Source organism: Silurus meridionalis, chromosome 6, assembly GCF_014805685.1.
Source record: "Silurus meridionalis isolate SWU-2019-XX chromosome 6, ASM1480568v1, whole genome shotgun sequence".
NCBI lineage: Eukaryota > Metazoa > Chordata > Actinopteri > Siluriformes > Siluridae > Silurus > Silurus meridionalis.
The window spans coordinates 14,701,732-14,716,391 of record NC_060889.1 but is presented as its reverse complement, the minus strand read 5'-3'; the positions used below and the strand labels follow the sequence as shown (position 1 = coordinate 14,716,391).

At 39.6% G+C, this 14,660-nt stretch overlaps 1 protein-coding gene across 1 annotated transcript in view; it reads right to left on the bottom strand.

The window, feature by feature from the left end:
* exoc6b (exocyst complex component 6B) overlaps positions 1 to 14,660 on the bottom strand; it is a 98,060-nt gene that overhangs the window by 17,921 nt on the left and 65,479 nt on the right. The window contains 2 exon segments of the mRNA XM_046850785.1: positions 3,989 to 4,062; positions 6,116 to 6,257. Coding sequence (XP_046706741.1) covers positions 3,989 to 4,062; positions 6,116 to 6,257 — 216 coding nt within the window.

Sequence of the window (14,660 nt, the reverse complement as noted above, 5' to 3'; positions counted from 1 at the left end):
GCTTACATCACTGCCAGAGAGGTAGTCATCCTCTGCTTCTCCTTCCATCCAGCTCCTTAAGTTCAGGAAGACTTGTACTACTATAAACAGGGGAAATTATTTTCATGCTGCTTATTTACTGAGCACAGAGACACAAAATAAATATCACTTTTTCCAGTTACATGACACATGTAAAATGTGTCATTTCTAAGATATATGATAAAGATTTGTTAGTAGAGCTTTCTGTCACCTGTAAAGTCTGAATGTGAAAATATATATTTCACAAACAATACAAGAGTCAGTTATTCCAACTCATTAACATGTTAGATAAATACTGATGTAGGAGAAGTGAAAATGTGTGGGTGGGAGAGACGTGGGTTAGGTCATGACTACAAGCGACAAACATGCACAGAGCTATGCTTGGTCCAAGCAGACTGGCACTGTATTTGCGCTACTGGGAAACTCCCACAGTGTTGAACTTGCAAAAAGGCAAAACCTTGTTTATACAATTTTTGTTGTAAGAATTCCCAGAACTCACTTTGACTATGATTTAATTTTCTTTTAATAAAGTTCAATTCTGGTCAAACACTTGTATTTAAACCATAAATTATGAAGAAAGAAAGGGGATAAAACCACAATATAAAGAGAGGTCAATTTTGTCATTTTTAGTTCTAATTCACATTCCATTTGTCCTATAAACTTTTCATCTGAACACTTGTTCCCCTGCATTAAAGTAAAAGAAAGATTGCCCACTCACCACTTTTATGGAAGAGTGTGTGAATTCTTCCAAGGGGACAATAGAGGGTCCTGATCAGATCTGTCTGCAATGGGAGCTGTACTGTCCAAGACCCCACCTAACCCACCTCATGGACTTTAAAATGTATTATACTTCAATCAGACTAGTGACTGTTGCCTCCAAAGCTGCACCATTATAAGAATGTTACTTACGACATTAAAGCATATCAAATAGACTGCATTATGCCGTTATGATACACTAATATGCCCATCTTCAAAAATCTAATTACTTTTAAGCAAAAAATCTCCATTAAAACCAGGTCAAGAAACTCACACATGACTCTGAAAATTACTGCCAAGTGGTAATTTTGAATATTACATCATTTATATCTGACTGATCATAGCTAAATCACAGCTGGTGATTAATAATAATGCAGTGTTTAAGGAGAACAGACAGAAAGGTGGTTAATGATTACATATAATTTCTGGATTAATAACAGAAAAATTGATTTAGTTATAACAGAATCTGTGTATAAAATAATACAAAGAATCTGGCTGAAGTCACAATTTAACCAAAATTGACACCAGTAATAGCATTAAATTAAGCTAAAAATATTGGTATTCTTGTAAAACCTGAGAAGTCCTAAGCAGAACCAGTAAGAAGAGAAAAGCATTTTCCATTTGACATTTAAAACACATTCCAAGAATTTGAGGATAATGCCTGCGGACAAGCCACAAAAATGCACAGCAGCCTATTGGCTCCGACACTCTGGGTATGAAAAAAATGAATTTCCAACCCCCCATCTTCCTGTAAAAGTGGCACATGAGGTGAGGAGGAGAAGATCCTGAGGTACACTCAAAAAAAAAGCCACTTTGGCTTGGCCATTTTCCCTCCCTCAAGCCTATACTACAGAATAGTTCGCCAAAGATATTATTAGTCTGACTAGGATGTACCTGCCAAAGCACAGTAAATCCAATACACAGCATTTCTGAGGGCCTCCAGCAGCTGCAAATGTATATGAAAAGGGTCTGAAAAAGTTCATTGGCTCTAGACAGGTCTAGCCAACACATCTCCTATTATACAGTCACATTTACCAAGTCAAAACCATTTTGTGATAAGTCACCCAAACCAAATGTTCGTACAGTATATTTATAAAAAAAAAAAAAAAAAGTCTCCAGGAACATCAGAAGCCGAATGAACACTCTACTCTACTGTCTCGGGAGGAATTTGGGCAGGCAGAAGATTGAGGGCAAAGTTATGATAGGCTCGGACCAAGGGTGTGCACGATGCCTGGGGGTAGGGGTGGTGATGTGTGCTGCCATGCCACACAGTCCAGCAGGCCTCCCACACACCAAGGCCGGCCAAGGGTTCCCACCACCACAAAAGTCTCGGCCACTAAATATAGCTTCACAGTACTGAGCCGCAGCCAGCGGCACTGTTTACACTGCCCACTCCTGCTTTCTCACTCTGTCTGTCGGAAAAGACCTACTCTCTTTATAGCAGTCACAGCTGTTTATTTGTACATCACTTCTGCAGACAAAATGAAGTCGTCCAAGAATGCTAGGAAGGATATGAGACAACTGAAGAAAACGACTGTCCTCCCCTATTCTGAATGATTTTGCCCTTACAACATTAAGTCCTAATGAAAATGTAGATCAATGCAAGAATGTACATAAAATGACTATTTGAAGAGCTTTTCTCATCTTTGTTCTACCTACTTTCCATCTTTCATCTTCAGACCCAAGTTAACATGTCAATGTTACTTCATTTGTCCTACTTATGCTTCAATGTCTCCTGAAGTCTGGATACGTTACTCTCTTTTCATATTTGTTTCTCTTCAGATCGAAGTATAAAGCAAAGCTCAAGATTCTCACCAAACCCCTCCCAGAGCTTCCGGACCTTTCTGTTGTCTGTCTCCAGAAAGATTGACCCACAGCCCCATCCCAGGACCCGGGAGTCTGGTACACAAACGGGCCCTTCAGGTTGATTTATCGGGCGTATTCATTGCCAGCCACACTGGGGGATGCCTGGGTCAACGCACTGGTTCTGACACCCCTGATCTCTGCAACAGCTACATAAAGGAAAGAGGGAACGGGTGGAACCGAAGGGGTGTATTATCAAGCTCCACCTCACTTTGAAATTATGAACAGAACACTAATAACTAGTGGCCCATTGAGATTGCTGACTCATTAGAGGTGAACAAAATCCAACCATGCGTTTATAATAAAATATAGACATTCCACCTTACATGCTTTTCCTCTGTATACAATTTTGTTCCACTTGGGGAACAAAGCAAAACCGCTCACGTTCGTTCATGGTGAAGTCATGGTTTTAGGAGAAAAAACTAAATGGAAAACAAGTGGCACTGCATCATGATGGCAGGCAGGACAAAACGGGATTGTTTTAGTGGAAGAAAGAGCTATCCGTCACTGTCTGTCAGCTCATTCATCCACCACTCCATGAGCATCTAGCCCATCCGTCATCCCCTCTCAGCCACTGACATTTACTCAGGTTGGCTACTTTGGCTGCAAGGGAGGGGGTCCCGAATATGGAACCTCATACCCCCAGTGTTATTCTTTCCCATCCCCTCTAGACCCCTTAATTTGCCACCCACCACCAAAACACATGCACAGACTATACACTCTTCTACTTCCGTGCAACAACTTGTAAAAACTTCAATAGTAAAGTCAAAGATTGAGTATAAATAATGCATAGAAGGACTCCATCACAGCCTGCTATTGGATGAGAGATCATTTTATCACTGTGAAATACTTGGTTCTTATATTATAGAGATGGTCAGATATGCATTTCAGAGGCAACTGGAATAAGGTGACCTTGTGAAAAGCTGGCTTAGCGATACACACCTTAAATTAAGCAAAAGACTGATATGGACTTCTGCTACAAATAGGACAGATGAAAAGTACTGTATGTGTCAAAAGCCTTTAAATTGCAGATATGAATGCAGGAAAAAACTGCTAAAAATATTACAGATGAAAAGTACTGTATGTGTCAAAAGCCTTAGAATCGAAAATATGAATACAGGAAGAAAAAAAAAACTAGACCCAAATTGAGGGCAATTTAAGGAAAGAAACCTTCAAACAAAACCCGGACTGAGGTAGAGGTTTAGGGGGTTGGATCTGCTGGATAGGAAAAGAGAATAAGTGAAAGGAGTGGATGCTTAGGGGTAAACAGGAGAAAACAGAAGAAAGGGGGAAGGAAGAATGAAAGAAAAGAAAAAGGGGTGAAAAAAAACAAAACAAAACAAAGACCTACTTGTCTCAAGTCGATGAAGGCGAGCAGCAGAGTGTCCCCCTGGAAGCCAGGCACCGGGCCGGCCCTGGCAAACCCTGTGGGAAAGAGAGAAGCATAAAGAGAGCAGGGAATTTGCCATGGAGTGGGAGATTGGCAGACGGATGACAGCCAGGACAAGGGGAGGACAGGAGGAGGTTCAGTGGGGGCAGGGGAGGTGGATTGGAGGGGGGCTTTGGTGGTTCGGCGGGTGTTGATGGGGGGTGAATGCTGGGTGGTTAGGCACAGCCCCTGCCACAGAGTCATGTCTCTGGGTCTGCCACTGGCTTTGTGCTGTCCATAAAAAACCCTAATCATCAAACTCTCATTAATTCTCCCTCAGTGTTGATCTGACAAGTCAGAGCATGGGGTGTAGTATGAGTGACAAGGGGTCTGCCTTTACCTCCATAGCTTGAAACTCTTGAGGCTGTTCTTCTGAACATGTGGCGCAGCACAGGGCAAAGGTGGGGGACAAAACCTTGTGAAAAAAGGCAAGGAGGATTGTCGAAAGGTTTCAGGGGGTTGGATGCGAGGCCACCAGAGCGTTCTCTGGCTTTGGCGGGAAACCCGTAAACAAGCAGCTTCGCCATTCTAGAAAACGAAACGTTTGACACACAGAGACAAAACAAGCTGAGCCTGGGAGAAAACCCTTTCTCCTCACAACGCTGAAGGCTTTTTTCCCCTCTCACGCGGATTACATGCCTGCCATCTTTATTTCTGACCCCTGCACTATACATAAGGAACTGTGGGCAAATGGCACCAAAGTAAATGTAATGCATGTCAGGCTACATCAAATCAGAAATACAATTACAAGACAAAAAAACAAACAAACAAACAAGTCTTTAAAGTTTAAAGTTGATATGATGTATAATGCCACATTACAAACATTATGTAGAAATATAAGGGCTTCCTCAAGGGCACATGAGAAAAATAAGTTCAAATCCTACCACCACTGAGCTGCCACTGCTGGGCCCTTGAGCAAGACCCTTAACCCTCCCCTGCTCAGTTGTAAGTCGCTCTAGAAAAGGGCGTCTGGCCAAATGCAATAAACGTAAATGTAAAATGTCCTCTTGAGGATTCTAGCAACAGTACATTATATACATTGTTGGATCACTTCCTCTATACCCCGGTTTACTTTACGCTTGATGGACAAAGAAGTAAACTACGGCCAGAACAGAATGTCAGGAACTAATCTTTTCACAGCAAAGTTACTGAACTTAATATTAAATTAGACCAAAACTGTGACGGTTAACTATCCTGAACTCTTCTGATTCAGAGACACATCACCCCTAGGGGATTACTACAAGCTTTGTGACAAGACCTTAACATCACACTACTACAAGATTACTGCAGCCTTTAAAATTCCTGCTACTCTCAAAAGCCCAAGCAACCCATTTGTCACTTCTTTTCTCACACCCCTCTTGACAGCCTTCACAGAGAAATGTCAGGGATGAGAGATTCCTCCAGACTCGTCCAGTGACTATTCGTGTGGTTGCGTTATAGTGGTTATTTTTGTGCCTAGTTCCGCCTTATTTCCTCAAACCCTCCATTACCTCCACCCAGCCTATCTCACATTTGCTCATCAGCACAGACAGAAACTGAAAGTTGAGGTTAAGATGCTTTTCACTCAAGTGGCATTAGATTATAACCCAAATTTGTGGCTCTGTGAAATGAAAGCAACAGTATTGCAAATTGTATAGGGATTTTAAAATGTGACTGACATTGAGACAGTACTTATCTGTCTGGTGGGAAAACAAAAAAAACTAAAATGTCTACAGATGGTTCAACCACGGTAGTTGATGTGGCAGTCTCATAGAGGAAGGTCATTTTGTCTCTCTGCCTGTGATCTCTGGGTGATGGCATGCACAAGGCAAGGATCATGGGAAATCCATTAACAAGCCTGGGTCAGACACTCAGAAGCGGTTTCAGCTGTGGTCACAAAGAAAGCTGCTAGAAAAGATGGGCCAAGCTACACAAATCTCTCCTGAGCCAAAAATGCATTTTTTTTCTTCTCAATTTACCCTAATTTGCCTTTGGGGAGTGTGGGATCAGTCTCTACCAAAAGGCAAGCCTGCCTGATATACAGTATAAAGACACAAAGGCCATACTCACTTTCACACTCTTTGACGTCAACGTTGAACTGCTGCAGTGCTCCCATAGATACCTGTCTGACATCAGCCTCAAGCAGCAGCTGCAGCAAGGAGGTGGACAGATGTTTACACGCAGACATACATGCTGTCTGAGCAACCTTGCCCTACACACAGAGACACAAAAACAAGAAAAGTTTAGTGCCAGGAAGACACTATCATGACTTGGAACACACGAAAACACAAAAGACCAAACAGTTGGCAGGAACAACCACAAGCTTTGCTTTCTCAATTTCTATTTCTCACCCAATTGGAGAACATCACACAACATCTGCTAGAAGACTAATGCAGAATAGTCACACTCATGCACGCACACACACACACACACACACACACACACACACACTGAATACAATAGTGCAAAAAATGATCTTAGTTGAATATATAATCCTAAAATACACCAACACATACAAAACACAGAAATGTTCGCAAAGTAGAACTTTTGGACCAAAAAAAAAAAAAAAAGGGTTTCTTTTGCAAAATACCTAATGTCAAATACAGTAAACCATTTGTGTGCCTCTCTCTCTTCCAAAGACACATAAAAACCTCAAATATGCCCTCGTCCGCTGTCCAATTCTTTTCTAAAGGAATCCGATATTTTCAGGATGGATCCAAGGCATTTAATTTGATACCAAAGCTAACAGAAAACACAAGAGTGGAGAACCTGGAATCTGTGGGATTTCTGACTAACAGGGTAAAAAATGAAAACCAAAACACGACTATACTAAAGACTGGCAAAGCACATAGAAATAATTCCAACTTTAAATCTACATAGAAGACAAAACCAGAATGAGACAGTGGAGACACAGAGCAGAAAAGAAAATAGAACTGCTTAATTTATTAATAATTTTTTCAATTTTCCCATCCTGAGATGGTCGTTGCTAAATTCAGACATGCTTTTAAAGTTTTAAATAAGAACTCTACTGAGACTCTACTGAGTAAGTATGGCGTTTAGCCTGACATAAGAGTTTAAGTGCAGTTATTTTATAATGAGATTGATTTTTTTTTGCAACATAACTTTTGTATAAACTGGACCAAATTTACAGTTCATTGTAAAAAACAAAAACAAATAATAATCAAATGAAATCGGATAATGAAATAGAGATAAATGAGGCCAAAAGAGCAAACAGCCCTGCTCATTGGGTGGAGCGAATATCATCAATCTCTCCTGTCAAAAAGAGATACATGACAAAACATGAGTGATGGTAAGAAAGTGTATTCAGAAAACAGCAGTTAGATAAATGCGTTCAGCTGTTTGTTCGGGGGGTGAAATGCGGTTTTCTGTTAAAAAGTGTTTCAGTCGCCATCCAAAATCCTATCCTGCATTTCCCCTACCTAATGCCTAGTGCTAAAATTACAAGCACTGACTTTAACCAATTAATGACTTGGGTGGCCAGCTGATTAGTTCAGCAGTGGGACTAATGGGAAATCGGGAAAGCGTAAAGCTGTGCTGAGGAGACAGAGGAGTTTGTCTGATAAACAGGAGCTTTTAAGGGACATGAAAGATGTGCACGCTCATAAAAAGGCAATGCAAACACAAAGTAAATTTACAGTAAGTGTTCTTTAAGGTACTTATTAACATTAACAGATTGTTTTAGCCAGATAATTCTATATTCTATACTATAACAGTATCTGGTTCCACTAGCAGCTAATTAGCCTCTTGCTGTCATGGAGCACCTCTGCCCAACCCATGCACACTTTGACTTAGTCATTTCTGATCCTTTTTTTCCCCCCAATTGTACCTGGTACTAAATTAAATCACAACTTTATACAGCTTAGTGTTTTTAGTTTCAGTGTTGTTTTTGAATAAAAGTATTTTTTTTTTTTTTAAATAAGCGTAAAAACATATTTGTAATGCACTACTTTTAACAGACACAGTAAGCTTTTCTTTATTTCAGTCTTTTTGCTCCTGGCCTTAAATGAGCTCCAGCATCAGCCAGAACAAAACTGCTCAGTTCTGCCACTTTTCAATAAAAGGATAAAGACGTAAACAGCTTCAATGGACAGAGCAGGGTTTGGTGTATTATTGCTGCAGTTCTAACAGACAGCAGAACTGAGAAATTACAAACCACTTCTTTAAACACCAGTCTCAAACTGGCGTGCATGTGTTTCAGCAAAAGGACTGCACATGTGCGTATGTACAAACACGCTGACAGGAAGAACATTTTAATCCTGCTCTTCCATCCATGAGAAGTTGATTATATTTGTGAACATAACCAGAATTATGATTTAACACTCACATAAACTTTACAACAAAAGATTACACATGTTTATTTGACCAACCAAATCCAACAAAACAGGAAAGCAAAGATTCCAGTGAAACTAAAGACCAGAAGAGATGACAGCTTAAAAAAAAAGTAAAAAAAAAAAAACAGCTTCGGACTGAGGTTTTTTCGTGTAGATGCGAGTAAATCCAGCTGACCGATGTTAAGTGCCCAAAGTTACATTCGGCAACCTTTTCAACTCTCCATTTGATTTGTTTACAAGTAAAACTGTTGTAGTCAAACGCACAATTAATCAAACACCCCACTGATCCTCCGTTGGTTACATACCTCTTTTACAGACACACTCAGTCATGATGTGGTGTAACCCAGTCAGCCTTTAATCAGGTTAAAGCACTTTCAGGCCTAACTAGGAGATTACAGATGATTAGGGTGCCTGTGCGGCACTACGATGATTAAAAAATAAACACGCTTGTTTTCCAAGCCGCTTGTCTCTGCATTCTTAATAGCTATAATAAATCATGCGAGCCAAAGGAAGAGTGGGTGTTTGTTGTTTCTTTTCCTCATTGTGAAATAAAAACCCCACGATTACCTGTCTCCTGCTGAGGCTATTACAATCACTCACAAGTGCAGCTCATCCGGTCTGATTGGAGCAAAAGTCTTTTGTTGATTTGGCATGGTTAACATTTGTGTACAGATTTTGCATGAGAGAGACTAATAATGGAAGCCTAATCTGGAAACATCATGCCCATCAAGTTTTGAAGAGGTGTGGGTTAAACAATGAAGATGATGAGAGGGGGGAAAAAAAAGCAAGTCAGCACAATTAGTGTGACAGTGTGTATGGGTTTAGCGTGACTAGTTGTAATGTGGAGCAGGAGTTAACAATTGTGTTCCTAAAGCAAATCTATTTACTTCTGATTAGAAAGAACAAGCGACCAAATCTGATTTGTTTATTTGGACTACACTTACATTTGCCTTGGATAGCTACATTATAGAGGCATGCAGACAACGATTAGTGTGACGCAGAGGAAAGTTCATGATAGTTTGCTACCAATAAGGACATTTTACAGTAGATATAGTCATATATGTAAAAAAACAAAAAAAACAAACGCATAAGACACAAAACAGCTAAAACCAAACTGAAGAGTTTTAAATCAAAGGTGGCAAAAGTGTGTTTTAAAACATTTTTAAATACTCTGGTAAAAGTTAAAGTACTGACTATACTTTTTTTACTCAAGTTAAAGTAAATAGGTTTGGGAGTCATTACTACTAAAGGTTTTAGTGGCACGCTGGCAACTGTACATCACATAATATTAGGGCTGTCAATCAATAAAAATATTTAATCACAAATAACGCACTGGAAACAAGAGGAATGAAAGTCAGTAGGAGTAAGACAGAGTACATGCGTATGAATGAGAGGGATGGCAGTGGAGTGGTGCAGTTGCAGGGAGAAGAGCTGGAGAAGGTGGAGGAGTTTAGGTACCTGGGGGTCAACAGTGCAAAGTAATAGAGAGTGTGTTAGAGAAGTGAAGAAAAGAGTGCAGGCAGGGTGGAGTGGGTGGAGAAGAGTGGCAGGAGTGATTTGTGATAGTAGGGTATCAGCAAGAATGAAAGGGAAAGTTTATAGGACTGTGGTGAGACCTGTGATGATGTATGGATTAGAGACAGTGGCATTGAGTGAAAGACAGGAGGTGGAGCTGGAGGTAGCAGAGCTGAAGATGCTGAGGTTTTCATTGGGAGTGACGAGGATGGACAGGATTAGAAATGAGTTTATTAGTGGGACAGCGCATGTAGGACAGTTTTGGTGACACGGTGAGGGAGGTGAGATTGAGATGGTTTTTACATGTGCAGAGGGGGGACATGAGTTATATTGATAGGAGAATGCTGAGGATGGAGCCACCAGGAAGGAGGAAAAGAGGAAGGCCAAGGAGGAGGTTTATGAATGTGGTGAGGGAAGACATGCAGGTAGTTGGGTTGAAAGAGGCAGATGTAGAGGACAGGGGGGTATGGAGGCTGATGACCCCTGTGGCGACATCTAATAGGAGAAGCTGTAAGAATCACACACTTTTATCTGTTCTAAATGTACCTTAAATAAACACTAAGTTTAATTCACTAATCAACATGGCCATGGACAGATATTGATGCTTTATTCAAATGTATGTTTAATATTAGTGAAACCAGACACAACATAAAGCATGAAGTCAAAATATTCTTGTAAATGTTTTTAAGTAATTATGGTGCTCTGTTTCTATACGGATGGTAAATGAGTTGATACTGGAGAAACTGTAACTTTTATACGGATAACATAATAGAGAATATATGTTTTTGATGAATTGGTTTATTTAAAACTGGACATTTTAAGCTTTCTATACATATATTTATTATGTCAATGAGGCAAATATTCACTAAGATTCAGGTTGTTTTATTTATGTCTGTGAAGAGAGATGACAGAGCGTTTATTTTACAAAAGCACAGAATTTTGTGGTTAATATGAGTGTAAGCAAATAAAAGTAGAAACTTTACAGATTCTAATGCTTTATTGCTCCAATTTTTTTTCTTAAGTTTCTGATATCTTTAGAAAAACTTAATAAAAAGAATATAAGGACTGATCTCAATTTCTGGACCCTTCTTTACGATATGCTTAACCAACAGTCTGGATAGCTCTGAGTCACAAAGCTATACTTGAAATGACAATTCAAATGACTGCTGAGCAGAATCCGGTGTTCCTGAACTACATGATTACGTTCTACCACACTTCCTCCATGCCCACACACATGCAGGACTAATTAGATGTTCACACACACATGCAGTGCTTATACAGCTACTACTCAGTCTGTTTCAGTGAAGTGGGTCACTGCATATCTGAGACCTCAAATGTTCGAGGTAGACACAGGACCAATTCCTGTTTTTGTGTGTGTGTGTGTGTGTGTGTGTGTGTGTGTGTGTGTGTGTGTGTGTGTGTGTGTGTGTGTGTGTGTGTGCACGCACGCATGGACCCCTCTTGGGTTATGTTTCACCCAGGGTCAGACTTAGGAAGGCACTCCCCACACACAGTAGCACACTTGTTTTACAGTTCAGGGCAGAGGCATGTTAACAATTAGTTTGGGACATTGACAGACAAAGAGAATGAAGGAGAGGGAGAGCAAGTGGTAGCCAGAGTGCTTCATTGAAGAAGGACTCATCAATGCACTCATTAAAAAGCACTTTGCAGCAAATGGCTGTGAAAATAAACGGCACAGAACATATCAGTGGAGTACAGTATAGTGTAGCATACTGAAGAAATAAAGGACATAAAACAACAGCACTGAATTTGAAAAAAGAAAGATATTATATAATTATAATGAAATAGAACACTGTGCCAAAAATATGGATATATAGATAGATAAGATCTGCCAAGGCTACATGCCGGAACTGTTTATTTGCATCACCACTGATGCTAATTAATTCACAAACCCACGAGGCAAAACACTACACGGCAAACAAACTTTAACACATTCATATTTTAGATGTTACTGCCTTTGACCAATCACCATTTAGAAAAAAGGAAACGGACACATGAATTCATTCTGTCCCAGAACTCATTACACTCCCCATTGTGCATAAAGTTCCAACAGTGTTCCAAGACTTTTTCTTTCTGTGAAAACTCACACTGCTCTGGTGGTCCCCCACATTACACATACACACACTGACATTATCACCAATGTAACCCAAACTGACCTTTACCGACCTTTAATGTGCCCTCCTGTGTATGCACATGTGGACATATTCATTTGTATATCTGAATCTCAGTGTATATTTGTACACACCCGCATCGAGACATTAAAAAAAGCATCTATTTTTAAATAACTGAAATAATAGTGTTTTACGAGTTGCTCACTGTTCTGTAACCACAAGGAAAAACTAAAAAAAAAAAAAAAAGATTGCCCCATTACTTGCCATTAGAACACAGACTCCAATGCTGAGGGTATTTTCACCAGAGAAGCGCACACACCACATGTTCTACAGAAATTCTGTAGTGTGCACTCGGGGCATCATGGGATACAGAAGCAGAACACCGCAGCGGAGTAGAACTTCACTCGTGCGTAATGCACGTCTCAGGACATCCTGCCAAAGCAGAGAGATTTAATCCAAGCTGCTCTGACTCAGGAGGTATTCTAGACTGTTTGTGAAACAGTCAGGCTTGAGGCCATACAGGCACTGGGGCAGAGAGCTTTCAACTGCACTGAGTGTGCGTTTGTCTTTTTTTTTCTCTCTCTCTCTCTCTTTTTTTTTTTTTTTTTTTTACCTCATAGAGGATAATTTGTCTAAATTTTTTGTCCCCTTGTCCAGACGTGTCATTTTGGAACATTTCTTTTAGTTGTGGCAAAAATGTAAAAAATCTCTTATAAAGACTATTCCTTTATGCCACTCACCTTTGTTTTCTTCTTCCCTTAATGATTCCATCCTTGAAAGTATATAAGGCTTGTGCTTGCAGGATTTTAAAATTAAATATCCTTCGTCCTTTGGTTGAACGTGAACCATCAAGCCAATAAAAATACTGCGTGGTATAATACAATAAAGGTTTTGAACAGTTGTGCTAAGAGTGCGGGTCTTTAGGCTCAATGAGCTTTGTGATTTTGTTCAATTTCAAATCGATCTTTCTCTGTTGTAATCTTTTATACAGAAGTGTATGGATTTATATCACTTATAAGCAAACCAGAGGTAATAGTGACAATGAAAAACTCCCTGAGTGGACATCACAAAGAACCACAAAGTACTTAGTTAACAAATATACAAGAGGAAAAGTTTTTGAAAATTTCAGTCTTAATTTTTATGAAAAAGAAGAAACGTATCTACAGTGTCCGGGTCAGAATATTATTCTAATTCGCTGAAGCACATTCAAAAATGTTTCTGGGGCGGGTAGTGGTGGTGGTGGTAAGAATTGCTCTAAAACCCAAGTCGCAGGAATGCTTGAGTGAACGTCAGCAAGTGCTTTAATTCAAAATGGGTCTCAGTGCCATGACCAAATGCCTCTAAAGGCCAAGGTTAATAACGCCTGACAAACGGTGCACTCTAGGTTCAGTCCCAAAAGCAGCCTATTAAGGGCCCCCCAAAATAAATCCAACCACTTTCATTACAACATTCAATAAGTCACTGAAACAAAACGAACCATCTGAAGAACAACATGCGGTAGTGCTACACTGCAATCATGACTCATGGTTAAGGTTATGCCAGCATTTCAGCACACACGGCAGCCATACTCACCGGAAGTCTGGCGTGCTCTATGGGATTGCCCTAAAGAAGAGAGAAAGGAGGAGGAAAGGGTCTGTTTATAGGTCATAGGTCATATTTATGACTGTGCCGTGGGGATGACCTGTGATTTAGGCAATATGCATAAGACTGATTATGTTTTCCAGTTCTTTCACAGAAAGTCAGATATTTCTTACGGTGTCACTTGCTGGGTGTGAGGGTGGGCAAGGACAAGGGTGGTTAGATGACTGATGAAGCTGTGGCTTCAGATACCAGTTTTCCACTACCCAGATGTTGGTGCTGGTTCTGGAGCAGGTTAATGAGCTAAGTAGACCTTTTTCAAGAACAATAAATTGCAAAAAATTATATAAATAAATTATTTTATCTTGCAACACCAAAAAAAAATATCTATACACAGAACAAAAAAAAAATAAATCTATATTAACACAAAAAAAATAAATTAATGTTTTTTTCTGTTACATTTTTAGGGAAATATTTAACTTTAGAACAAAAGACCCTGTTTATATGGCAGTCATTTAAAAATATTATATATATATATATATATATATATATATATATATATATATATATATATATATATATATATATATATATATATTTTTTTTTTTTTTTAATCTTCAACAAATGTGCAGATAATTTAAATGAAAGATTATGTTAAGCAGCAATTCTAGAAGCAGCACCAATGCTTTTTCTGTGAAAAAAAGGCAGACAGCCATCAGCTCTGAGAGCATGAATTATGGACACACCTCGGCTGACATGAAATCCACATCTAAGTGCTAACTTGCACACACGCATGGCAGTGTTTTCATGAATACGGAATGGTCGAGCTAGAGCAGAATTAAAAAGTTCTAAGAAGAGGATTCAGATGCAAAGACAAAAGAATAAAAAAACACTAATACTAAATGTATACAGAAAATAAGAAGCCACTGACAAATGCTGCCCCTTAAGCTGAAACCCACCCAAAAATGTGCAGGTTGTCATTATTGTGAAAAGGGGCACATACACCTCAGCCAATGCTGGGTCAGAGGGCATTGTTAG